This window comes from Nothoprocta perdicaria, unplaced genomic scaffold (assembly GCF_003342845.1).
Source record: "Nothoprocta perdicaria isolate Ctin4 unplaced genomic scaffold, notPer1 scaffold_185, whole genome shotgun sequence".
NCBI classification, from domain to species: Eukaryota; Metazoa; Chordata; class Aves; order Tinamiformes; family Tinamidae; genus Nothoprocta; species Nothoprocta perdicaria.
This window is the reverse complement of record NW_020455038.1, coordinates 308,417-335,345: the sequence shown is the minus strand read 5'-3', so window position 1 is coordinate 335,345 and position 26,929 is coordinate 308,417. Positions and strand designations below refer to the sequence as shown.

Below are 26,929 nucleotides of genomic sequence, written 5' to 3'. Positions count from 1 at the left end.
ATAGCCCCAGCTCCCCATTGCAGCCCTTCCTGACAACAGCAGAAGCTGAGCTACGCACCTACCCACAACATACACTGCATGCACTCACTGAAGCAGGCAAATGAGCAAGACAAACTGTGTTAGAGGAGAACCAGGACAGTAAGAAACATGTGACGGGCGGGCCGGCCGGCTGATGGCACACGGAAGGTCGGGCTGGGCCATGCCAGAACGGTGAGGAGAGAGGGGCCACGAAGAGGAGCCGGGTCCTGGGCGGCAGCGCTCGGCTCCCAGGGACACCGGCTCCTGCTGGCAGAGCTGCCCAACACCACAGCGGCGGCTCTGGCTCGAGAAGCCCCTCGCAGACGTCGCGCCCGCCGGGCCAGAGCAACTGCCTGGGACACTGGTAGTTGCTCTGGACAGACACCAGCCAGCGTGGGCCTCGACAGGGCTGTCGGGAAGAACCTAGTGCTTCTACCACTGGTTCTCCTGTATTTTGCTTCCCTCTCACTGCTCTCCATGTTACGTTTTCACTTCTTTCTCTGAACTGGGAGACCTGCAGCTCAATAACATGCCTGCATTTTGCCCTCCTGGGCACTCACTGTCACTCTCACAACAAGGCACGTTTACAATCTCAATACCGAAGTCTCCTATCATGCAGCCGCTGGGCGGAGAAACTGGGGCGTAAGCCATTTTGTGCATCTCTGATCCCACTGGCCTGGAAGGAAGCATTTGGAAACCAGTGTTGGAGAGAAACCTCCCAACTTACCCGACTGATAAGCTGTTCTCCGGTTTCTGAAGCTGTGATAAGTTTACAAAGTGCCTGAAGTGCAGGGTTCGGCAAACCTGAAAAACATCAATGGCAAAGGGGCTCATTCAAAAATGRTTTCTTGATTGTTCAATCTGTTTCTTATTTGGTTCAAAATCTGTTTCTTGATACAACAATCTGAATAGGACACTCAGCTAACTCCTAAAATCACTTCCCTGCAGCAGTGAACAGCTCTGGAAGCAGCAGCAACTTCTAGAAAGCAAAAGCATTTTCCCAACATCATACTTGATTACAAAGTTTCTGACTGAGAAAGGAACAGTCGCATCATGCTTCTCAGATACTGGATCCAGCGGTAAATATTTCCATATATGACAAAATACTCAATAAACATTTACTTCTAGGGATTCTCTTAGCTATATACAGACTCTGATTTTCTTTTCCTTGCATGATTTAATTATCTGAGGCAAGAAGACAAATGGGACACAATCTCAGGGATACTGTTACACATACAGATCTACTGGAATGGCCTTAACTCATCACATCCCACTTGTTCTGGGCCTCCCTCTAGTGGTAACAAGCACAAAATAACCCTCTGCTATTCAGCCATGAAAGCCTCAGGCACTAACAAGAGATTTTGTCCCATTAAAGGCTTTTATTTTGCTATTGTAAAGACCTGCAATATCATGAAACAGATTTCATCACTGCGCAGGAAGAGCAGGGAAAGGCAGCAGCGCGCGGGCAGAGCCACGGCCGGGCTGGTGCTCACCAAGGAGGGACTGCAAGGTGGTGCTGCACTGCTGCAGCCGCTCGCCGGGGTCCGCCGTGGGGAAGAACACGGCGGCAGGGAGCCCGCTGGCGGGGGGGTCCAGGCGGAAGCCCACGGCCGTGAGCAGCGCCTGCCAGCCGGGAATGCCGCCCACTTTGTTCTCCACGCTTTGCTGGGAAGTGTACATGGAGTTGTGCTGCCCGTTCTGGATCCGCTGCAATGACTTCTCCACCTTCAGGGCAAAACACAGCATTAACTTATTTTATAAGAAAGTTTTATTAATGATCCCTGTACACAGTGAAGAGGCAGGAAGAGCAAGACTAACATTCAGTCTGCCTCATCTTACACAGAAGAATGTTAGAGCCCTTGGAATAACTCAATATTCAGTTGCAAAGCTGCTGTGATCAGTCACTCTTCCCTGGGATGGATGCCATAGGAAGATGCCTCAGGAACACGAATGCTACAGGAAACTAGATGCCAGTTTGGTTGTGATCATTCCTATAGACTGGCAGCACATTTGTCCCCAAAAGGTGACTCATGCTCAGGCTCCAGTCTCTTGAGCACACTGCTCATTACCAGGCAAGACTGCGCAACCAGCTATATGTTAAAAACCAAAAAGGGAAGTGTTCGCAATAAACAGCAGTTGGAAAGACTATGATTATTCATTGGTTTCCACAACCCAATGGATATTCCACATTCCTGTGGCAGCAGAGAAGACACATTGGAAGGAAAACTACCCAGTATCATAAGAGATGATTCTAACCATCTGTCAGCTTGGCCTCGGTCCTGCTGCTCCCCACAGCTGGCTACTAGCCCATATGGGAACAGAAGTGCCTCTTATCTCCAAATATGCAAAAAGACAGTGGTCATTACATTGTTCTACATCTCCATTTACTACTTCACTTGCATTGTCTGTAGTTATTTTCTTATAAAAGCAATATCATCAATTATCTCATTTTTAAGGCATGGGCTCAATTCCTAGCTATTGCAAACAAGATGAGTCTGAACAAGAGTTTGTTACAACACAAGGTGKGACTTGGTACCTGCTCTGGATATTCCATCAGGCATTTTCCCTGTGACCCAGAATTTTGGTAAGATACCACCTTGTCCTGAGGGAGAAAGGTTTATCTTTGGGTGCGAGGGATTAAATGCTGTTGTTCACAGATGCACTCACAAGCAGCACCAGTTCAGGACTACACTGCTGCAGTGTCCCTCCCCATGTCTGCTCGGTGCTGCCACGTGTCCCTTCTCTTACCAGATGCAGCAGGACACGCAGAGCATCCCGTGCCCTCTCAGGGTGCTGCAGAATCTCGGTCAAGGCCTGTCCCACCAGCAAAGAAGGGCTGTTCAGCTTCACATCACTCCCGATGAGCGTGAAGCCTGCAGGACACAGAGTGAGAGCTTCTCAATCTCCTCTCATTGCAGGACACTTGCCAAACAGGCAGATACTCCCTGCCCTTTCAGACTAATGAAATAAATGGTTCATTGTCCCCCGCAGAGTTACATTCTTTCCCTAGAGCAGTTGTCCATTTACTCAATCCCACAGACTGAACTTCCAGAAAGCTCCCTGGATGCTTCTTACTCTCCTTCTCTATTAAATCAATACTGTTTTGCTGTTCAAGCAAGTGGAAAAACGCTTTGCTGCAGCTAGAGCCGTCCTAGTGTGCTCCATGTCTGCTTTACAGCAACAGAAATCAATAGATGCTAAACAGAGCCTAGAAACAGCAGAAATCAGAAAACTGAGCGTGTTCTTGGCTGGCTGCACGTAAGAACACTCGTGTGTGCCGGCGCTGCACAGGCCGCTCTGCTCCCGCGGCCGCGGCGCTCTGGGACCCGCCGCTAACCCCCACAGCAGGGACATGGGGACACGGGGGACTCTGTTCAGAAGTCACAGACAAGCAGCACTAGGACAGTCTGAGTGACCCAGCTTGGTGGCAAGGCTAAGAGCCCATGTCCACAGGCAATGTTTTGAAAGGCACTGGATTTTTAAAAAAATATTATTTGAAAAAACTCTTTTCTTTGAGACAGCAAGTTCTTAAAAGGAAAATAAAGGAAAATAAAATACCAGTTGGACTGTGGTCTAACCTAAACCCACTCTCTGAGTCACATCCTAACAYAGAACTCGGGCAGCCTCCCAGACCAAGCCCTGGCGTCCCCTCCGGCTTCCCGCTCGTCCCACCTCGCTCCATGTGAGCCACAGGCCCAGCAGCTCCCTGCTCCAAACACCAGGCATGGCTGCCTGTGCAGAAGGGAAAACATTCGGAGAATGTTTGCAGCTTTTAAGAATCAGAATTTGTGCTGGGAGAAAAACTGTAGCTTATTTACCATTACCCGTACTAGCACCGGGACTTTGTGTTTCTGTATCTCAGCTCACTAAGTAGCTGAGGAGTGAGGGCCCGCACGTCCCCATGGCTCTGCTCGCACTGCTGGGAAGCTCCCATGGGAAGCTTCCACTTCAGGGGCAAATCAGTGAGACCTCTGAGGTCTCTGCCACAGAAACCACAGGTGCCAAGTGCTGCTTCTAGAAGGACTGCTCTCGTCTCCTGACAGTCAAACCTACGTTATCAGGGACTCAGTTCTATCAACTGGAGCAAACTCCAGCTAAATTCATTCCAATCATGGAGGAACCAGGCYCCAACCACATTCACCCATGCAGTAAGTGAGCTTTGTAGCAGACATTATCTCATTCCAGTCATGAAACCATTGCGATGAAGCACACTGCACCCTCACAATTGTTTTAAATCACAAAATCCCTAATTTATATACGGACTGTATGCTGTGAAATGCTCCTGTGTCCCATGGTGATGACATCCAGCTCCCTTGAAGGAATCACATTACGTGATCCAAAGCACAGGGGATGGCTCCTGGGAGTGCACAGGTGACATGCAGCTCCCAGTCATCCCTTAGCATCATTCCTTGCTTTATACAGGCAATTTGGCTTAAGAGTCCTTCCCCAAAGCCCCATGTAGTTCATCAAAAGTGAATCTCCCTACCTGCCCAGTTGGATGGGTGTGAAAACTGCTTGCTGCTCTGTACAGTCTTCATTGCTTCCCCAAGGGCTGCACTGGCTTTCATCCCATTTAAGAGGGAGGAATAGAAGGCGTGCACAAACATTTTGGAAGCAGCCACAGGAACAGGCCATAGTGACACCAGCACACACTGGGCCCCAGCAGCCAGGAATGCTCTTGTCAAGCCAATGACCCCATCAGCAGTGACTTTGCTGTTGGATTCTTGGTAAGACCCAAGAACCACTAATTTAACAGGAAGCCGCAGATCCAGGACATCAGCTGCTGTGAGCAGAAACTCCTGGAGAGGAGGGCAGTCCGAGATGCTCTCTGCATCGCTGGCATCATCCTGCATCCGAAGGGATTCTGGGATTGTGTAGGGGTTCCCAAAAGAGCTCTTGCTGCTGGCTGGATTGCTGTCAGTGTTGGGTGTCAGGACCAAGGCAGCCAGTTTCCAGGAGATGTGGGTGGCAAAATGGACACATTCTGCCTGAGACAGGGCACTCATAACCCTCTCCTTTGTTGCCGCGTTGCCAACTAAGGGTTGGCAGCCAAGTAACTCGGACACCATATAGGCCTCCTCTTCTGCAGAGGGCATAGGTCCCCACAGCCACCTGTCCATAACTGCTGACGGGAGCTTGGGATTTCCCATGACAGCTGCCATTGAGGTAGAACTGGAGAAAGCAGGAGTATTCTTCCTCACGTGGGACTGCAGAGAAAAAGCAACAGAAAATGGAGCTCAAAGACCTGAGGGGCCTTTTTCCACGTGGAGGGCTGCCAAGCAGCCAAACATCTCAGTCTGCTAGGACACAGTGAACTCTGCCACAAAGCTCAGTCTAGATCACCTACATTTCTGCAGTCTACCACAAATGTCCACATCTGAGGACATGATACCCTTAGAGGAGGAGATCCAGATGATCCATTCCCTGTCCTCCCCATCTGTGAGAATTGTATCAGAATCTGCCTCCCACCCACTGCTCAGTGCACTCCAGAGCTGGCGTGCCTTGGGAGAGAGGCACATCTGCAACTCCTGCTCTATGACTAGGCGCAGCAGGACACGGCCGCTGCTGTTCCAGCATGCACCAGACCCGCCTCACCGGAGAGGCCCACGAGAGACAGGGGGCAATGACAGACCTTGGAGACGGGGTTCAGCGACTGGATGGACGGCACCGCAATGAGGCTGAAGCGCTCATAGAGGTACTCGTTGGAGGAACTGCCCTTCAGAAGAGCAAAAGGAATGAGGTACAGTTCTCCCTCAAGAACCAGGATCAGCTGGCGGTGGCGGCCAACGGGACCGCTGGAATGCATCAAACCCTGGAAAGGAAAGAGAGGATCAATTTGGTCCATGCAGTGCATCAGTCCCACGGATGGCACTCACAGCACACTGGCCTCTAGTCTGATCCCACAGTCTGATCTCTTCATGAGCACACATTTGACCAAGCTGCTGTGACCGGTGACCACATGTGGACATTTGACAGTTCTGTAAAGTTGGACTGTTGCTTTCATCTGTGTGCAGTGCTCAGTCCCTCTTTCCCCCTTGGTCATGGTTCGTCTCTCATGCTGGGGAGCAACATGCTGACTGCCGAGTCCTCCTGCCAGATGCACTGACCCATGTCCCCAGTGGTCACAGCACAGCGGGAATTTGCAGCCACCCTCGAGCTTCAGCTCTCAGGCAGCAGCAAAGATGAACGAACATTAATTAAGAAAGAGGAAAATCTGCCTGGCYGTCTCCCCAGAGGGAGTCTAAAATACCAAAACCAGGTCAGAGAGGAGGGGGAAAGTCACACAGCAGAAAGCTGAGCAGACACCGAGATGCTTTTACATGTTTTTGGCTTTCAAAGCAGGAACAAAACTGCTGAAGGGCAAGAAAATCTTTTAAAAGGAGTTCGAAACAGTTGCTGCCCTCTCGCCATTTCTCCTGTCCTCCGGCAGCTCCCCGGCTCCCCGCACTCCACTGCCCGGCGGCAGCAGCGCGGGGTCCCCAGGGCTGGCGCGGCTCCCAGTGCATCCAGCGCGCGCTCTGCGGCTGTGCCACAGAGAGCCAGCCGTCGAGGGCAGCTTCCCGATGGGCGTTGCTGCTCTGTGTGTTGTCTGGTTTTATTTTTTTTATATATTCTGTTTGACTCCCTGCTCCAGGAGCTCTATTGGCAGCAGAATATAAGCCACCATGTCATATGACTTGCAGGATTTTCCATTTGCATGGAAAACTGTTAGAGTCTAAAATACTTTCTTTTTCCCGTGTATTAAGGAGAGAGAAATAAAGTTATGAGGCTCATTTGTATTTCATATACCTCCAAGGATTATGTTTAGTGGTGAGTTTTAACAAAGAAAGAGATTTCCATGAGAAAGAGGAGCAAGGGTTGAACGGGAACCCACGGTTTGCTTTACAGCAACAACACAGGCTACCCTGGTAGAGCTGGACAAGCCTCTGTGCCTGACTAACAGGGAAAACAGCAGTGCTGCATTAAACCTGCTGACAGTCACTGGCTCAAATGGGCCTCTTTACAGCTAGCGCTGCTGTAATCAGAATTTTCCACTACAATGGAACACCCAGACCACATGCCACACCTGAACTGCATTTTTTAGACTGTATGCTAGCAGAGATCCCAAATCTGGTAGTTCTGCATGTTCCAAAAGTCCCATTGAGCCTGTTACCCAAGGTCTTACTGGTAACGTATCAACTTGATGTATGAGATGCACAAAACTACCAAGCAAACCTGACTACAGTTATTCCTGGTCTGCAGGGAGGAAGGAGGGTTCCTTCGAGTCAAAGATTTCTTCTCAACATTGCATACCTATTTAGACTATTGCAYATGTTACATTCCCTGGAAAAGCCATTTTGAAGACACAAAGCTACTTGCAGCAGATGACACTGAAAACCAATAAATGCCTTTTTCTACCCCAAGGAATCTATCTAGCTTCCCTGCTGCAAACAAGTTGCACGTGTGTCTTCTGGAGCAGATGTGCCTGCTCTCCGACACCTAGGTCGGAACGAATCATCGAGCAATCCAGCTACTCTTTGCTCATCTGTTCATCTCTTCAGTTCATCAGCACAGGATGTTTCCCTGCCTGCACCCTCAGTGCCCAAGCTGACAACAGCTCCTCGACACCAGAGACAGCCGGGCTCATAGCACAGTCTAGGTCAGGTCTTGCGATGCTCAGGCAGTAAGTAAAAGTAGAGCTACAGAGCGAGCAGAGCCACCTAGCCCTGCAGTGGTACCTATGGGACGTCCTGGGAGTGTCTCCAGGCCGCAGTAAAAACACCAACCTGGTTCGCCTGGCTGCTGGGGTGGCACCGTGTGACATTCAGAGTCCCAGGTGGCTCTGTGGTGCTGCCAGCCACCCCGAGCTGCAGCAGAGCAAAAGAGCACGAACAAGGTAAAGGCTGGAGGTGGCAATTCACTGAGCTGTCTGCACCTGGCTTAGCAGCACTAAAAGAAACAACAAATGGACTCTGAGGACTTTACATGTTGTTGCAGCAGGTATGGAGCATAAATCAGAAGCAGCAGTTATAATCCTCTAATCAGAAAGCTGTCTGCAGCTCTGCTCACTTTGTTTCAGGAAGGGCACTGCCAATACTGAAAAAGCACTCCAGACAGTGCAACACACAGCACAAGGTGTCTGGGAAAACCAGCAACTGCTTTGGACTTTCTAGACAAAAGACCTTGAGGATGTAAAGGAGAAGTAGAAAGGTGAGTATCAATCACTGAAAATACAGTGTCAACAGCAGACAGGAGAGGGGTATCAGAGCCACAATGCAGAAACTCCAGGGCAACTGTCCAAGTGCTCTGCTAAAAGGAAATCTGCAGCTTGTCTAAGGACACCAGCAAGAATCCACCACGATCTTCACTGCACAGGCAGGCCTGCACTGAGCACARCGGAGTGCTTTCTCAGATCACTGAGGGTTTTGCTAAGTGAACTTCTACATATGTCCTCACTAAAGACTTACTCCTTCCATGGGTCCTATCAGTAAGTCATAGAGCGCACGGAGCGGGGGCTTGGTGAAAGAAGTTTGCCTCCTTGGAAGAGAAGATGTCCCATCCTTAACAGGAGACATGGTACTGCTGAACAGACTGGTCATGCTCTGACAGCTCCTGTGAACAAAAGACAACTGAAAGGTTAGTTGCAGAAAGCTGGCAATCCACATCAGGTTGCCTCAAATTCATTCCGCTGACCCACCAGGCCACCCGAGGCCGAGGACACGCTCCATGGGGATGCTCCATGACACAGCTTTGTTATCCCACTGCTTCACGCTGCAGTGCCCAATGACACAGGTGGCAGAGTGAACCAGTTGTAGGCACTTCCATGGTGTTCCTCTGCAAAATGAAATGCCCCAGAGCGCTGCTCACATGTTTAATTACAAACTTGTGCGCAGGGATTGTGCACAGGCAAACGTGAGAGCCATCAGCAACTGACTACAATTGGAGGAAGCGCTGGGTGTTTTGCGCCAGCTAACGTGGCACGGAGCTGAGAGGGAAGAAGACAAGAGGCAAAGAGCAGGCTGTGAGGGTTGCATCTGTGCTGGCTGTCTGCTCCTGAATGGCCCCATGCAGTCAGGGCTGCTGCCCCTAAGCATCGTTCGAGTTGTGCACACAGGCTGAACTCCATCTCCAGCAGGAGAGCTGCTCTGCAATCCATTTTCCTGACAGCTTGCTCATTTCCTGCAACACTGTTTTGCTCCCGCTTTCCTGCTCCCCTGGGATATGGCAATACCAGCCAGGGTTTCCTATGCTCGCTATCAAGCCATCTCCAGCTGCTCTTTTACAATGCGCATGGCCAAAATTCAATCACAAACCGGGCTGCCTCCAAGCACTGCCCAAGTACCATGTTGCAGTTCCCTTCCCCTATACCCCAGCAGGACTGGTTTTGTTTGCTGATGATCCCTTCTCCATGCAAGTGGCAGAGGGGACAATTCTGGGTTAATCTGCACAGGCAAAATTCCTCACACACTCTCCTGGCACCAGGCACCCACACTGGTATCTGAAGAGGCTGAGATGGCATGTGCACAAAGCACTGAGGATATGGCATTGCCCATGCTGGTCTCTCTATTCCAACAATCTGTGCTCYCCAGAATAGTCATCTTGGGCTTGAGGCCAGGAACAACCATTTTATGTGAAAAGGATACATTTTCATAAAATTGCAGCAGGTGAGCCATAAAAAAAGGGCAGTGGGGATCATAGTCATTGGACAGTAATGGTAGAGCAAGCTCTGAAGTGTGAGCATAAAAGATCTTGTGCATAAAAGACCACCTAAAAAGGAGGAGATGCCTCGTTGTCCTCCAAGCGCTGCAAGCAGTCGGTGGATGGTTCCCTATAATCCCAATCCCAATCATGTCCCGCACCCACCGCTGCCCGCGGAGCGGGACCGGGCGCACCCACAGCCCGGGACAGGGACAAGAGCCTGGCCAGGCCAGCAGGTGGCAGCCGCCAGCCTCGCTCAACCAAGTCATCTCATCAGACTAATTTATGGCAGGGGAGAGGGGCTTGATTGTTCTAATCAGCAAAGCCTCCTGCATCTTGGCTTTGCAGCCAAGCAGCTCTAGATTTATCCCTTCACCATTCAGATTGGTTTTTATTAGAACAAAACCAAAGAGGCATCATAAATCTTTCACCCTCCTTGCCAGGGTGCCTGTACACACATGGAAGAGCGCAGAAATCCTCCAGGGGAGGCTGGGTCTTTTGTAGAAAACCCAGCAGCAGCGGAGCCTGGGCCAGCTCGCACCTTCCCTGCCAAGGCAGGGCAGGCTCAGACTCTCCAGGCCGGCTACCTGCGCCCAAGTGCCTTCAATGCAAGAGGCTCTTCCGAATCTTTGGGCCAGGTGCCTTTGACAAGGTGCTGCTGCTGGCGGCCGAACCCCTCTGGAGACTCTGTGGCCCTGCAGCCCCAGAACATGACACCCACCAGAGTTGCCCTTCTCCAAGCCTTCTTCAGAAGGCCTTCCCCACTGAAACAGGCAGGACCTTCAYGCACAACAGTCGGCTGCAGGAAGCTCCAGAAAACTTGCAAACGCATTCCCTGTGGCTCCCTGCAAACATCCACAGCCATCTCCCAAACCACTGCTGGTTGCAAAACACCCACAGACCACCCACACACTCCGTCTGTGTGGCCTGCACCCTGCACTRGGCAGAACCAGGCACAGAGGAGGCTCTTCAGCCACTGCCTCCCCCTCTGCCAGCCTGCACCCTTGCTGCTCTGAGCCCTCTGCTCCGGGGGTCGGCTGTGTGGTTCTCCAGACCAAGTATCCGATCAGCCCTACCTGGGCCTGCACACCCCCCACCAAGAGCTCCACTGAAGCTCATTCTGACCCCGCTGGCAGCTTCCGTGCTGGGCTCCTCACTCCCTACCGACTGGGGAGCCACCAGCCTCTGCTGCACCCCCACAAAAGCACAAGCAACAGGGCCAAAATCAACACAAAGGCAGGGCCCACATCAAGAGAGGGGGAATATGCTCACAAATCGCATCGGTCACCAGGATGAAACCCTGAGCACAAGCAGATCAAGATGTATCTGCACGGTGGCTCTCTCTATAGAGCCTGTGATCTTGTCAGGGCCCCAAACTTGCTTTGGAAATCTCTAGCTGTGTGTGGAATAGAGCATGGACTGTTTCTTTCACAATCTGAATCAGCTGGAGAAAAAAAAGCTCTTTGCAGTCGTAAGATGGGCTGGGAAATAGCCATGTCCCTGGCAGAAGTGAATTCACACCTGAAGTTATGCTGCTCCTCTCATTCATCTTTCACCAACTCTCAATATGCTGCACTGCAAAAACTCCCCTCTGGGAAATGCACGTTGCCTCTGGGCAGGGGCAGGGCTGGCACCCATGCTTTCTGCAGGTACAGGGAAGAAGGATGAACTGGGTTCCCACAATTGTGGAAAGGCCAAGGTAAAGGCTGGGGAGATAAATCTAGAGGGTGGTAGTGACCAGCTTCGCCACCGAGCGGGAGACAAGCTACATCAGTGGCATCCACAGCTTAGACAGCTACTGGCCAGTTGTGAGATCAGACAGCCAGGACTCCTTCAGCGCTCCTTTCTCCTGCAAGGTCCCTTCCTTCCCACAGGTTCCTTAAGGTTACTATCAGACCCATTTTTACTTTTCTAAGTTGAGATACACAACAAACAAAACATTCTTCTCTGTTTAGAAGCCAGATTCATCAATTTACCTAATGACAGCAACCAGAGGGGCACTCAGCCAGACCAGGGGCTTCCTTGCAGTTATCCACCTCTCACCAGACATGGAAACTGAATGGCTCCAAACAGTCCCAGCATCTCTGAAGACTCATTTTCTCACATGGGACCCTAACAGCATGCACAAACCCTGTGCGTGAAGGAACTTGCACTGGCCCCACGCCATGCACACTCCCTTGAGGAACGCCAACATTCAATCACAAGATGTGAACGCTGCATTCAGGCCCCACAGGAGGAAAGCAAGTCTTGCTTTGGCAGCAGGGAAAGCAAACGCTGATTCTCATCTCTAAGCAGGCCCTGCTCCTCCTTGTCCCCCCGCAGTGCAGAAACCAAAGCAGAGGCTGTACCCTCAGTCACCGCCTTCTAACCTCTAAAGCACTGCAGCTCCAATAACCACACACAGCACTTACATACAGCTACATAAACTGATCCCGGCCAATGTACTGAAATGAGATGGAGGCTGGAGCTCTCAGATTACACCTTGTACTCTAACTGTTCAATTCTGTCATTTCGTAAAATTTGAGAGCTCTCAGTCCCTTGTTAGAGCTGTAGGGCAGCAGAGAAAAACGCTGCCAGCTTCTGTTTCCCTTCTTAATCAGAGCAGATTCCATGCTGACCTTCACTGGCTTCTTAGCTGCAGGACTACTGCAAGAAMGTCTCCTTGTTGCCCCAAGTGCGATGTACCACACGCCATGACCAGCATCGTTCTCACCACAGCTGAGCTGGAAAGAACCACACAGTAGACAAATACTATTGATACTTTCTATAGTGCCATCCCAGACTCTGCAATCTCTATTCTCATAATTCATGGGATAGAAGACAACCTCTGTACAGTAGGCACTCGAATGCCTTGAATTCAGGGCTTAGCTAGCTGGAGATGGCAGCAGTAGCTCTGCCACTAAAACCCCCAGATTTCCCTGCCTGCAGGCAAAACCACACAGAAGTGTTTTGCTGTTCTCTTGATGTCGGTGTGTATCATGACAACATAAAATTTCTGGCTGCTTCTTGATGCTCTTGTGAAGGTGCTTTGGATAAAGCACTTTAGTTTCTCCATGCCTGGGCTTCTCCAAACAGCTGCAGGCTATTTTCCTGACAAGGCTCCCGAGGAGAGCTCCTTGATATGGCTTTAACGCCACGCATTTGCTCCCATGGAGCAGAAACACATGCAGATGCTGCATAGCTGGCTTCTGCAGCATTCCTAGGGATTGGCACTTACTGGAGCAGAATCAGAGCTTATTCCACTCCTGGTAATTAGAAGGGGGATTCTCCTGCTAATTCTCTGACCCTGATAAACTAGTAAAATGTCTCAGCAATCCTGGGGGAGTGCCTTTTGACTTCAAAGTAGCAAATATTTATAGTCCATGATCACTGCAGCGCTTGAATAGATATGAACATGGATTCTGGAAAGAAAAATAGGGCAGTTGTTAATGCCGGCAGGCAATTCCCAGCTTCAAGGGGATACTGCTGTCACAGCTCAGCAGCTTCAGTGAGCGCTCACAGTTCTGCAGCCTGACCCAGTTCTCTTCCCAGCTGAGGAAGACCTGGTGTACCCTGTGCGCAGAATCCTTGCTGGGCTACAGACTCAGCCAGAAACCCAGCACCACTTCCTTCAGCATCCCAGGGTCTCCACCCATGAGGGGAGCGACAACCCTGGGACAACCCTGTGTCCAATTTTCACTTCTAATTCTTGCTTTAATCAGCATAGCGACATGACAGACTGAACTCTGAGCAAGTTCTATAGAGGCAGAAAGGAAGTGGAAACTGGTCAGCTAGGCAAAGCACTGGACCTTTGAAAATGCAGCATGTTCTCTGATAGCTATTTCAGTTAAAATCAATGGGAAGCAAACACTTCCACACAACATCAGGAGCAGAAAGCCCCAAGCTCTGCACCTCGCCGACAACAGGGAGAGAGATCCTCACCAACTGTTCAGTCAGTCAAAAATTGAGCTTGTCCAGCAGAAGACGACATCAGAAACGCCCACCCTTGAGTAGTTATCACTTGCTAATAAGTCCTTGCTTGCTCACCTTAGGCTACCGGGTCTTGCCTGGAAAAGCATTCAGACACCATTCCAAGATCTCACAATTTGACTTGAACTGCTAATTTCCTGAGTGAAATAAACAATCTCTGTAACCATGAAGAACAATGTCACTTTGCTGCTCTGTCCTCTAGCAATACTGTAAAAAAGAGACCCCCAGTCAGGACACCAGCTGCGTCTGAGGCCCTTTTACAGTTTAAAGCAAAATCTGTCACAGAGTTGTCTCTCCGCCTGCTTGCTGATGCCCACGGTGCAGCACTGCATTCTCACCTGTTCAAGAGGTTGTTCCTGCTCACCATCCTCAGGAAGCCAGTTGGATCAGTCATCGAGTTCAGCTTGTTATTCATCTCCTCAAACTGTTGGTCCATGATATCCCCAGCTTCGCTCTCAGTTTCACTGCTGGCACAGGCTCTAGAGAGAAAACAGCAGAGACATCACTGATGCATGACACTTCTGTTAGGCATGGCTACTAATGAATAACCACCTCGTCTGCTTCTCTTGCTGCAGACATTCACAGATCCAGCCCTCAAGGGTTCAAAACACAATGCATACTAATGGAATTTTTTAAGTTCTCCATCTCCTGACTTTAATATCTAAACTAACATCTGGGTGCAGATTTTCTAACCAATTGCCAGAGTAGTATTTTGTTTTCTTTTTAAACGGAGAAGGCAAACACAACTACTGTTTGTGCATTTCAACAATTCCTCCTTTTAACTTAATAAATAATTTGCATGGCATATGGTGCATCACAAACCTTGGAATTTACACAAGCTAAATCTGCCCCACAGCTCTCTTGTTTCCTTTTGCTGGGTTCCCAACACCTTTCCTCAAGGGCACATTTTCCAATAACATGTACATGAATCCCATTAAGACACAACATGCACTCTCGCAGGCAACTACAGCTGTGTCTGTATTGCTGTATGGACCACAGTGTGTATTGTAAACACATTTCCGGGTCAATGTAATTTAACTACATATAAGGGCAAGTCCCGACATAAACCAACCGCTCCTTGGACACTGAAGAGGGGAGTGAGCTGAATCACATAAGAGTTGCAGGATTGTCCGCAGTTGCCTCCTGCATGTTTTTCTTCCAGCAGTGGAGAAGCTGCTCACTCCTGAGCCCTGGCACAGTTTTGCTCATTGCTCACTATGTATCTGGCAATCCCTAAAGAGGCAAAAATTCTGAGTTCGTGTTTCGGAGTGCAGGTCACATGGGCTTCCCAATTCATCTCAGCACAAGCTGGAGCAGATTTTCATACTCTGCTTTTGGCAAGTACATGCATTTGCAGACTGAATTAGCCCAGCTGAAAGGAACTGTTTCCAGAACAGAGCAAAGGCTGCCGCCGAAAATGTAATGCCTCTTAATGCCAGCAAAATCCTGATGAAGGTGGCCACGGCAACACTCCTCTTCCCAGCAGCAGGCATGGGAGGAGGCGCCAGCTTGAAGGGGGCAGCAGCACCTACAATCATGATGCACCTTTACAGGGAGCAAGGACACCTAAGTGCCAGCACAAAGGCACACGAGCAAGCCAAGACCTGGGGAGCCAAGCAGGAGCCCTCACATTTGTGCTCACATTCCTAACTTCCTCTGTGCTTTGCTGGAGGAGCTGAGAACAGCTCCTGGGTTGCACAGTGCAGCTTCTCCTGGGGCCTTGGGAGCTCGAGTATGGTGGAGGATGGCAATGCTGGTGACACACAGTGCCAGAGCTTCAAAGCAGAACACGACATTCATCCATATGGCGTGAACAAGACTTTTTTCAATTCTCTGCACACAGTTTTGAAGTGGTAAAGAGCTTTGCCTGTGAAGATACCAGGTCAGCCCAGCAATCTCACAGACAAGCACTAAGCCCTGACTCTTTAACCGGGAACATACCACTACCATTACCACAAACTGAAGAGGAAGCTGACATCATAGGAAGTGGAAAACTCATCCCAGAGCTTCAGGTTTGAAGGACTGTCTATGCCACAAACAAAATCTGTGATGACAAATGGTGAACAGAAAAGACTATCTGTAAATCGGCTACACAGAGAACTGCAGATTTCAGCTGGGTATATCTCTATCTTGAGGGTGAGATTCAACATCCAGAGAGAGATGTAAACACGCAACCCTGTAGCCATAAGAAAAGGGCAGATGGAACCAATTCAGCCTTTTTTCCTCTCTCGTCAGGAGGGGGAACTCTACAGCTCCACAAAGAACTGAGAGCTTATGGTCCATGTGCACACACGTGGGCGGGCTGAAGGTACCATTGTAACTCCTCTGCTGAACCCAGGAACACTGAGGCTGGGAGGAGACTCAAGCACATGAGGTTTGTTTTAGCGAGACCTGCTGCATCCCTGAATCCTCCTCCCCAGGAGGGCTACAGCTTCCCTCCACCGTGGCAATACCGGATGCTCAGTGACCTTTCGAAGGATGGTCCAGAGACCAAAGTCAGACACAGACAAAACAATTCAGGGGAGAGACTCAAGCACCATCTTCACCATCACTTTTCAGATTAGAATTGTGGATTTTTTCCAGTTGTTCTGTATCTTGCATTATTACTTACAGATAATTGGAGTTACAGTTGCAGATATGTTCATGCACTACAATTAATTGGGTAAATCCCTGTGCAGCTACCCAAGTGGAGCAAAACCTTCAGGACAGGAATTAAATCCTGATTCCAAGTCTTCCACTACATCCTAGCCGCAGAGCTCCGTAAGCCACAGCGATTGCTCTGACATGACCTCCTTCTTTGCAGACCAGCGCACTGGAGCAGAGAAAATGGCTCAGATCATTTTCCTCCTAGATACACACAGTCCATCTCAACCCAGATCTCCTCTCTCCTCTCTTGTAGCAGTTAACCTCTCTCTCGTGCCTCGGTGACTCAAACAGTGTTTACTTTGCGTGTCCTCTCTTGGGGCATGGTTTACTTTCCTCCTCCTTTGCAATCTGGCCAAGTATGGCCACCAATCTGCTTGTGAAATGCCATGGATTACACCGGCTGGGTTCTAGTGCTCTGAACCAGCACCTCCAAGACTTTGATCTTTCTTCAGTCTGTGACTGCATGAAGCCACTTGGACTGTACTGCTTGTCTAGCTCTTACAAGATTAAGTTAGTAATGCTACTGTTAACAAGTAGGAATCCAGGAATCCACAAATCATTTTGTTAGTGGTAGTCTGGCTTTCGAGGGCAGATGTCCACCAAGAGGTGGACAGGAGCAGCCTGTGCTCCCCTGGTAGCTGACATGGCTGCCCCCCTGCCGAGCAGGACCCRGGGCAGGGGCAGGAAGGACATGAGTCCGTCCCATGTTGTGGCGTCCCGCGCAGGCTCCTCCCAGACGTGCACGAGGTGCCTGGTCCTGCCCCTGTGCCCGGGTCAGGAGGTGGTCTGCAAACACAGACCGGCACTGGGATATTCATTCCAGGCAGAGATCGCATAAAAACATAGTCCACACACACACGGTGCCCTCACACATGCATCTCCTGGCAGCCTTCACAAGTCTGGCCCTTTTCTCTGCTGTGGAACAGGTACGCACTAGGTGTAGCTTATCTCTAGTTCCTAAAGAAAGGTGCACGTGTCACCACAACTTGACTTTGTCTCGCCTTGCAAACCTTTCAGGACATGTTCGCATCCCATCACAGACCGACAGTCTTTAACTCACTTTAGAATCACTGGAAACAAGGAAAGCCATCTCCTGGTCCCAAGCCCAGCATCTCTGATGGTTTCCAGCTTCCTTCCAGCAGCCTGAGGTTCCAGGCAGGAAAAAGGTCACCTTCCTGGCGGGCATGAGTACCCACAGCCTTCTCAGAGCTGCCTGAAACCAATTTCATTACTCGCCAGTGCTGGGGACATAATATAACCAAGTGTCATGTTTCCTCTGACCCCAAGGAGGGAATTAATTTCTCTTTAAGAAACAGGAGCAAGTCCTGGAGAAAACTGGGAAACTTGATAATGTTCCACTTGGCCAAAACATCTTACGGGTACTGCAGGACGAGGCTCATGCTCTTATTTCAACCCAATGAAAAATTCTAATCCTGTCAGACCGAGCAGCTACCGCAGAGGATGAACAGGGATTTATTAGCGGAGCTGCAGCCACTCCACCACTGCCCAGGAACCCTGAGCACAAATCAATCCTGTGATCAATGCCACCATCTCCTCTTCCTTGGCCAAAATCATTGCRTGTTCCTGTGCACAGCTCCCAATGCCCCTTGGGAGGCTGTGCGTAGCTGAGGAGGACAGAGCCAAGTGATGAGGATGCACTGAGGACGTGCAGGGTGCACTGGGTGCTTCTGCATCATGGCTGGACGAGGATGTCCTCAACATCCACAGCCTCCGGGACTCAAGAACAAACTGCTCACAAATCTTAGGGTTGTAGGAAAAAGAGCTAAATACAAAATATCTTAAAAAAGACTAAAACATGATAAACTTAAAAAGCCAGTGCCTCCATTCACATCACTTTTGGGAGTGGTTAACACCTCAGCCAATACATATCTATAGTCTCCCGCACATTAGTAGTAAATTAGACCTGCAAACCACCAGTGTGTTACTAACTCGCTCAAATACAGCAATTCATGACTATGCAGTAATTTTAACAAGCTAAATTGCACCATATCCTTTGCATTGTGCGATTCATGCACAAAGAATGTACAAGGATGGGGACATCTCTGCTCTGTTTTCCAGAATGAAACATTTAGAGAAAAGGTACAATTTGCAAATACCAGCATAGGAAGAATGCAAGTATTCAACCAATCAGTAAATTGAAACAAATACCACAACAGATCAAAACCACGAGCAAGGCCTAAATTTGGCTGTTCATGATAAACATACAGGATTAAAAAAAGATAATCATGGGACCCATCTGAATAATGAATTGGAGTAAATCTCCTACCTGTTTGTGGAAATTCACTGGATGGATTAATTTTCTGTGAATTGTTTACTCAGCTTTAGCCATGCGGGAGTATTTGGAGGGGGTGAAGCGGGGGAGGAAAACCCCATGGTATTTGCAGTGCCTTACGACTAAACCTTTGAAGGAGAATTAATTACACTAGTATATATAAGCATCTGTCCATATATACAAAATTGGTCTCATTTTCCAATCTCTGGGTACATTACCCAGTCTATGGGTTCAAGCCTTGTTTGCACATGCACATATGATTGTCAGAAAAAAATAGCCATGGATACAAAAATAAAGCAATTTTGTTGTCACCGAATAGAAAATGTGCCCTCCTCTGCCTCGTGCTTTCCAACTTCGCTACCGCCGGCTCATGTCCACGTGAAGCACGGGTCCCTTACCGGGTGTAGTAGGACTCCACGCCCAGCGCCTCCCGCACGCTGGAGATGTAGAGCTCCAGCGCCGAGCTTGTCGCCGTCTGCAGCGCTGTGCTGCTGCCCTCCGGGAAGTCCCCCGCGCTCTCCACCAGCCCGTCGCCCAGGTAGCACTCGTGAAACTTGAGGATTCCTGCAAGGCACCGGAGCACGGGGTTACAGCCTCTGCGAACGGGGATGCCAAGGGGTACAGGCCCCACACGCGGCATCCCTGGCACACGGGGACAAAGCACCGTGACCCCGAGGGGCTTCACAGCCTTCTGTACCATGGCCCAGCCTTTAAAGTCTGTTTTTGTACTTTGCAGATGATGGCCCAAAGGTACAAAGGCTGAGCACTACTTTTATGAGACACTGGGAAGGCACTTGCTATTGCAGCAGGTTTATATAAATTATAATGCAGATGTTTCTTACAAGCATCTACCATGGTAACACAAATTTCTATAGCTGCACATGAAAAAATTTTTATAAATATTCTCTGATCATTTAAATTGCACAAGGTTCAGATGTTGAACAAAAATGTTATTACTGCAGCAGAACCTCCTCACGTCACACAAAGATTTCATTTTACCCATATGCACAAAAATGCATTACATACAAAGAAAGAAAAGGGTAGATTAATGCATATTAAAATATTAAAAGTTAGCATTTCACAACAGGCAAACCAGATAAAGGGTGGCTGCTATTCTGGCAAGAATTCAACTATTACTGCAGGTAAAACCTTCCTCCACTCAAGACTGACATATCCCTCCTGATACAATTAGTCCTACAGGACCACTGCTTGTGATCTACAAGGCTGCTCTAGATGCCCTGCTTGCATTGACTACATAAATTATTAAAGCTATTAACAAGAGCGGGGGAATAAAGAATAAAGAAACTCATTTTGCAGCAAGATCAGCTATTACAGTGAATTGTACCCCAGCTAACAGGCTCTGAAGGAACTGTCTTGGGGGATAAGGAAGATCCTAGGCTACCATTGAAGCTACTCTCTCCATCTGCATCAAGGAAACGGAGAAGAAATCAAGAAAGCTGTTTATGAAGTCAGGTGGCATATCATTTATTTCTCATCAATTTAATTTTACTTCAAGGAATTTGACCTCAAAACTACAGAACTCCTAGCATTTCATAGTGCAAACTGTAGACTAAAGAGCCATTTAATGCCTGGATGTATGGCATGGTGATACCGTCTTATCTTTATATATGCAATATTGAAAAACACCCCAAAAACCTCACATCTTCCAGTGACTCATCCCATATGAAACCAGGCATTTATGAATCTTGCTTCCCTTCTCAAAGTATTTTTGATGCAATCTAAATTAGAGCTTTTTATCTCTTTAGCTTTGTCACCGCAAAGTGTTACAATTATTAAATTATATCCAGAAAGAACTCATAAGAATTTACAGTCATCACTTTATTAGAAAATGAACAACATCTGCCTGCAAAAAGCAATCCTCTTCAAATTAATCCTCCTTGCTCCTTTGTGATAAGTGTTTCCACATCCACTCAGGGAGAATTCAGAGGATCAGACAGTTCAATGGCATATCAGGATGTGGGGATGCCCTTCTGTTCTCTGGAATCCACTTCAGTGAATAAATGTCAAAAGCTTTTGAACAGAAATGTAATTAAGGTAGGGATTCTTATGCATAGAAGATTCTCACAGAGAGAGCATACTTGAAATCTCATTACTGCTCTGCACTGCCCTGTGGGAAATGCACAGAGTGGCAGTTGAAAGATAGAAATATTAAACACCTGGAACATTTCCATCTCCAGGTAACTTCTGCACTTCTATCTGAATACTTCCAGGCTATACCACAGTGCAAGGCTCCAACTCCAAGGAACAGGACATATTCAACCCAAAGGAATCCCTCCCACGTTTGTTCTGGTCCCAGATTTATTCCTAGCTACAGGATTCCCCTTTGTACAGCTTGCTCACAGACTCTCCCAGACCTTAGAAAAGACCTCACCTGCCCCAGGAGCCAGCAGCCAGCTGTAGAGATAACCTGCAGCCAGCGAGTAGTAGAGAACAAGTCCCCTCTGGCTGTTCACAGTCTCCAGGACCTGGTCAATGGTCACTGGAGAATAGGGATCAGAGTCCTGCTGTCCTGTCTGGCGTTCCACAAGCAGATCAGCAAAGGCCCTCGTTCGTCCTCTCTCGGCCACAGCCAAGGCTTCATCGTGGTGACCTGGAAGAAAGAACTGCACTTCAGCAGACAAGGCTCGCTCTCAGCCCCCATGTGGTCTGCAGCTCTTATCCCAACCCATACTAAAGCAGGGTAACTATGCTTATTTCTGGAAACAGCATTCCCTGCACTGGAAGACTATCCCATACGTCACCTGGGCTGCAAGCACTCACATGATCAATAGGAAATTCACTCACAGAAAGGAAGATCAATGGAAAAGGAAGCAAAAAATCCCTGTAGTCCAAAGCAGGAGATCCCTATTCCCATTTTGATAAAAAAAATCCCGCCCAGGGCTGGCAGGGAGTTAAGGGTGTACCATGAGCTGCATCAACCTCTGCATCTCAAAGTCTGTGTCCTGTGGCATTGCTTACCAAGGCTGACGAGCACCCGCTGCAGGGCCTGGTAGGAGGATGTCTGCAGGTCGAAGAGCGACAGCTTGTAGTCTGTGCTCAGCTGCACCTCGTGTCGGATCGTTTCGAACAGTGCCGAGGCCCGGTAAAGCTGGGAGGAGGAAAGAGCCGTGGTGACGCTTAGCATTACAGACCTGGCACGCAGCACCGGCCGCACCACAGCCTACCTGGTGCTGGGACTCCTCCAGGTTCCCACTCGCCCAGAGGGAGAGGCCCAGGCCATGGCGGATTTTGGCTTCGTCTTCTCTGCGACCCAACTGCTCTGCCAGCCTCAGTCCTGAAAAGGAATCAGAGCAAATGAGAGCCAAAGGAAATATTGTGGCTTCTGCACCAGCGCGAGGGCACTTCTGCCTTGGCCTGGCTGGGCACCAGACCACAGGGCAGCCTCGAGGGCCTCTAGGGCCTTGGTCCAAGGCAGCTATAGTCGCCGCGACGCGGTACGCCGGGACGCTGGCAGGGGCTGCCCAGAGAGGTTGTGGAGTCTCCTTCTCTGGAAAACTTGCGTGCCTGCGACCAGGTGCCCCTGCTGGACTAGATCTCAAGAGGTCCCTGCCAACCTCAACTATTCTGTGATTCTGTGTCCTCCAACACATGAATCCTATCAACATCACAGGGGCCTACAGAGGCAAGACAGCACTGGGAATGTGGGAGCATGGATCTAGTCCTGCTCCAAGGCAGGTTAAGAGGCAGTCCCCTCAAACACAAGGCCCAGCCGGGAAGCTTTGCTTTCACATCTTAAATGCCCTTCAGTCAAAATCACACTAAGCTACAAAAGCTGTGAGAAAAAGGACCTCTTGGACCTCTTGCCACATGATTTTTTCTTGTTTCTCCCCAGCTGCCCTGGCAGCCCCTGCACAGTCTATTTACTGTGCCAGAGCAGAGGGCCAGGTGCTGGCGTGAGCTACCCAGGGTCTCACTTCACCTCCTGCAGTTTCCTCTGTGTTGTCCTCCATCCCACCAGGCGCCAGAGCTCCCACCCTGCAGGCCTCCTAATCCCTGCGGGTCTTACACCGGTGCGGAAAGGGAGGCCCTGGCCATGCCTGCAAAGTCAGGCAGCAGTCAACATCCACAGATTGCTTTCAAGGATCTAACATCGCATTGCAGAAGGAGCTGTGCTTCATTTCTGCCCCTCCAACTTAATTGAGCTTCCTAAGCATGCTGGAATCCTGCCAAGGTCAGTTTGAGGAAATCCTGACTAACTGACGTAATTAATCTTGCAGCTTCCAGTTTCATATACTGAAGCTACATTGCCCATCCCCATCAGAGAGCCGCCGCTTTGAGCAGATGCTGCTTCATGCTGAACTCCAGCTGCAGCAGTGGCCGAGGGTTGGTCCTGGGTAGGTGCTCAGCAGCGGGCAGATGGCTTCCAGATGCTCAGGACTGTGCCTATGTCACCTATTGTCCCACCTATTCCCCTGTATCTATCATATGAAACAGGGAATTCAGCCTCCTACCTTCTTGCAGATACATGACAGCCTGAGAGTAGTTTTGCAAGGCATGGTGAGTCCTTCCCAAGCTGCTGTAAGACACAGTTTTGGCTACAAGGTCGTTCATCTGCGCAGCAATGCTGAGATGTTGTTCCTGATAGACAACTGCTCTCTCATATGTGCCCAGGGACTCATAGGTCAGACCCAGGTTCCCGTAGGCCCGGCCCTGGCACGTGGGGTTGTTGGTCTCCTCTGCAATCTGCAGGTCCAGCTGGTGGTACTGCAGAGCTGTGTCATACTCTCCCATCTGCTGGTAGACGCCACCGAGGCCACAGGCAGCGTCGCTCTCCAGAGCTCGGTCCTTCATCTCCCGCGCGATGTTCAGCTGCCGCTCCAGGCATGAAATGGCTTGCTCGTAGTTGCCCAGCTGGCTGTGCAGGCTGCCCAGCTCCCCATAGGCCTGCGCTTTGTTAAAGGCCTCCCCCAGTTCATGTGCCACCACAAGTCGCTTCTCAAAGCACACCAGAGCCTGCTGCAAGCTCCCCATAGCCCTACAGGGAAAGAAAACAGCAGCACTTATCACTCCCTCCTTGAAACAAAATATTTTGACACTTCCTCCAGAGACTTCATCTCCACCATCAGCTCCAATCTTTCAGGTACAGACAAATGTTCCCCCAAGGACTCATCCCCAGCACCTTTGAATCTGCATCCTTCCTCTGCTACCTTACAAATTCCCTGCTGAAAGGACAGAACCATGTCAGCTTCCCTACTTGAGACAGTAGCACAGACCAGGTCACTTGCCAGCATCTGCTGTTCAGTTTTATATCTCTATGCAGGTGTCAAATCGTCACACTAGGGCATCCCATCAACAGCATGGTGCATTCTCCTGTCCTTATACTAGGCACCAACTTGTCCCACTCTGGTGATTAATGACATAGATGAGTCTGCCCTCCTCTGCTTGGCCCAATCTCTACCACGCATCTGTGCAGCCCCCCCGAGCTGCTCGAGTTCCCCTTTCCATATACATGCTTCATCCCTACAACCCACACCTCCCACTCCACCCCATCCCTGTGCACCTTTGTGCGCATCCACATGCTCCCTTCCTTCAAGTGCTCCTGCCTCATGCACTCGTTACCTGTGTCCATTGCCCAGGCCCCGGTATGCCTTTGCCTGATCTTGCGTACGGTTCAGACTTTGAGCCACAGACAGGTACTGTTCATAATACTTTATAGCTTCCTCAAAGTCTCCCAGAGCTTCGTAACAGTCTCCCAGATTCCCGTAGGCTCGGCCTCGGTCCAACACAGATTCGTTTCCACTGAGCTGCTGCAGCATGGCCAGCTGCTGTTCAAAGTAGCCAATAGCTTCCTCCATGACGTTCATGTTCATCTTGGTAATGCCCATGTTACCGTAGACTTGGGCTTCTATGCTAGGGTCCTTCAGCTTCTGCCCAAGCTCCAACTGTTCTTCGTAGCACTTGAAAGCCATGGTGTACTTTCCAAGCGACATATACACTGCAGCAAGGTGGCCATGTGCTCTGCATTCCCCCGGCATTTCCCCCAGCTCCTGGTACACCTCTAGTTCTTGTGTATGGTAGCCTAAAGCCTTGTCACACTTCTGTATCATCCTGTATGCACAGCCCAAGGCTGCATAGGCACTGGCTTCCAGTCTCCTGTCTTTAACATGATGGGCTAAGCTCAACTGTTGTTCATAAAATTTTATTGCACCATTTACATCTTTCTTACAGACAAAAATATCCCCCAAGTTTCCCAGAGCTCGAAATTTAGCCTGGGAATTGTTCAGAGCCTGAGCCAGTGAGAGTAGATACTTCTGACACTCCTCTGCTTTGCTGAAGTCCATCAAGGCTTTGAAGGCCAAACCAAGGTTGCAATATGCTTTGGCTTGGCTCAGCTTGTCATGAAGATCCTTTGCTAAGGCAAGATCCTGCTCATAGTACTTTACAGCTTCTTCATAGTTCCCAAGGCAGTAATGGGCATAGCCAAGGTTATGGCAAACCTTTCCCTCCCCTTCCATGTCCTGCAGCTCCTGGGACAAGCGCAGGTACTGCTCGTAGTAAGGGGCAGCCTGCACAAATTCGCCTCGAGAGCAGTGGAAGTTGCCCAAGTTGCTGAGGGCCCGTGCTTCGCTCTGGATGTCTCGCAGCTCTCGGGCGATATTGAGGTGATTTTGGTAGTGCTGCAGAGCACGGTCATGAGCACCTAGTGCTTGATAGGCAACTGCCAAGTTCCCATGCGTGGATGCCTGAGAGGCCCGGTCATTCACTTCCATAGAAATCTGCAGCTCCTGCCGATGGTACTTCACTGCCTGGTCATACATGCCCAGAGCGTTGTAGGCATTGCCCATGTTGCCATAGGCCCTGCCCTGGGCAGCGTAATCACTTAGCTCCTGAGCAATGGACAGATGTGTTTTATGCAGCCTCAGCGCAGTGTCATAGTCGCCTTTCATCTGGTGGATGATTCCTGGAGGAGAAAAGCAAAAAACCAGTTCAACTAAAGCCTTCCTCCACACAAGCCTTCCATAACCCCTGGCCACGCTAGGACTTCCCTGCACCCCAGTCCTTGGCATGCATGCTCCGACCCTTTCTCCGTACTCTCAACACTGGACACCCCCACCCGCTCCCCACAGCTCCCCGCAGATCACTGGCACCACTCATGCAGAACAGTATTTCTAAACGAAGGGGCTCCCAGCTCCAAACACACAAAGTGCAGGCAAGGTTTTATATTACGCCTGAAATACATGTTCACCACAGTCACCAGAGAGTTCGATCTTTCCATCTTACACAAATCTTTTTGAATTACGCTGTTTTTCTCTTCAGTGATAGCTGGTGACTCTAGGACTTTGCATTCAAACAGCAAGCACACCGTGCAGAAACACATTTATCTTTTGATTTCACTGAAATCTCCATGCTCCTGTTATGAGATATGGGAACAGCAGCTCTGAATCTGATTTCTGTACATGATGCAGTCTTTTGTTATCCTTTTTGACATATTCTCCATTACTAGAGTTTTCTCGTGGCAACAATCCTAACACAGTCAACCTCTTAAAGGAGGATTTATTCATAGCTGAGCTCTCCACAACCTCTAAGCCTGCAGTAACTGGAGACAGTTGATCATTACTGCACACAGGACTCACGATGAAGGTCAGCCATCAATTTGCCTAACTGCTTTACAATAGTTTGTGCTTTCTCCATTTTGCTCCTCGTACTATTCACATCTGCTTGTTTCCTGAACACCACTTCAAACTGAATGCCAGCATATGGAGACACATGGTATCTCTCAACTTCCGTGCACATACTACTACATTTTTCACCTACAGCGTGCAGGGAAGAGGCCAGCCATGGCTCCGGACTCCGAATTCTTTTATTTGGGACCATAGTCTCCATTCTCCAGCTCTATTAATAAAACCTAAAGAAAAACATCTAACATTCACTCCCAAGGTCTTTATCTATTGACAATTCAGACTAGGCAAGAGTGGTCCCTAGGGAAGTGTTCCAGAAAGGGGAAGAAAAGAGCCCTTCTTCCAAATCCCACAGCACAGCTGAGGATCCTGGATATCAGTAATATATCTGAGGTGCTGTGGCCCCAGTCATAGACCTCTGCCAATGTAGAGGTCTGTATGAAGCTCAGAAATACCTGGATCTTTGGAGACCTAGCCATACTCACTATGCTGGAAGAAGTGAAAGCAGTAATTAAAATAAACTAGACTGAGGTGTCTCAAAAGGCAAGTATCTTTCCCACTGGGCTGACAAAAATGAGAAAACAGACTGAATCACAGCAGTGATCAAAGCCCAAATGTGGCAGAACTCATAGTCCGCACAAAACGCTCTCATACAGCTGCAGCAGATCAGGACAGACAGGGAGCA

The 26,929-nt window shown here is 49.5% G+C and overlaps 1 protein-coding gene across 1 annotated transcript in view; it reads right to left on the bottom strand.

Moving 5' to 3' along the window:
- TTC28 (tetratricopeptide repeat domain 28) overlaps positions 1 to 26,929 on the bottom strand; it is a 152,783-nt gene that overhangs the window by 9,501 nt on the left and 116,353 nt on the right. Inside the window, exons 8-20 of the mRNA XM_026036701.1 lie at positions 24,185 to 25,526; positions 23,077 to 23,600; positions 21,790 to 21,899; positions 21,584 to 21,713; positions 20,997 to 21,215; positions 19,003 to 19,168; positions 14,004 to 14,144; positions 8,466 to 8,610; positions 5,651 to 5,830; positions 4,505 to 5,225; positions 2,767 to 2,891; positions 1,512 to 1,743; positions 746 to 822 (exon numbers count right to left, since the gene is read on the bottom strand). Of these exons, the coding sequence (XP_025892486.1) occupies positions 746 to 822; positions 1,512 to 1,743; positions 2,767 to 2,891; positions 4,505 to 5,225; positions 5,651 to 5,830; positions 8,466 to 8,610; positions 14,004 to 14,144; positions 19,003 to 19,168; positions 20,997 to 21,215; positions 21,584 to 21,713; positions 21,790 to 21,899; positions 23,077 to 23,600; positions 24,185 to 25,526 (4,112 nt within the window). The remainder of the gene's footprint in view (positions 1 to 745; positions 823 to 1,511; positions 1,744 to 2,766; positions 2,892 to 4,504; positions 5,226 to 5,650; positions 5,831 to 8,465; positions 8,611 to 14,003; positions 14,145 to 19,002; positions 19,169 to 20,996; positions 21,216 to 21,583; positions 21,714 to 21,789; positions 21,900 to 23,076; positions 23,601 to 24,184; positions 25,527 to 26,929) is intronic.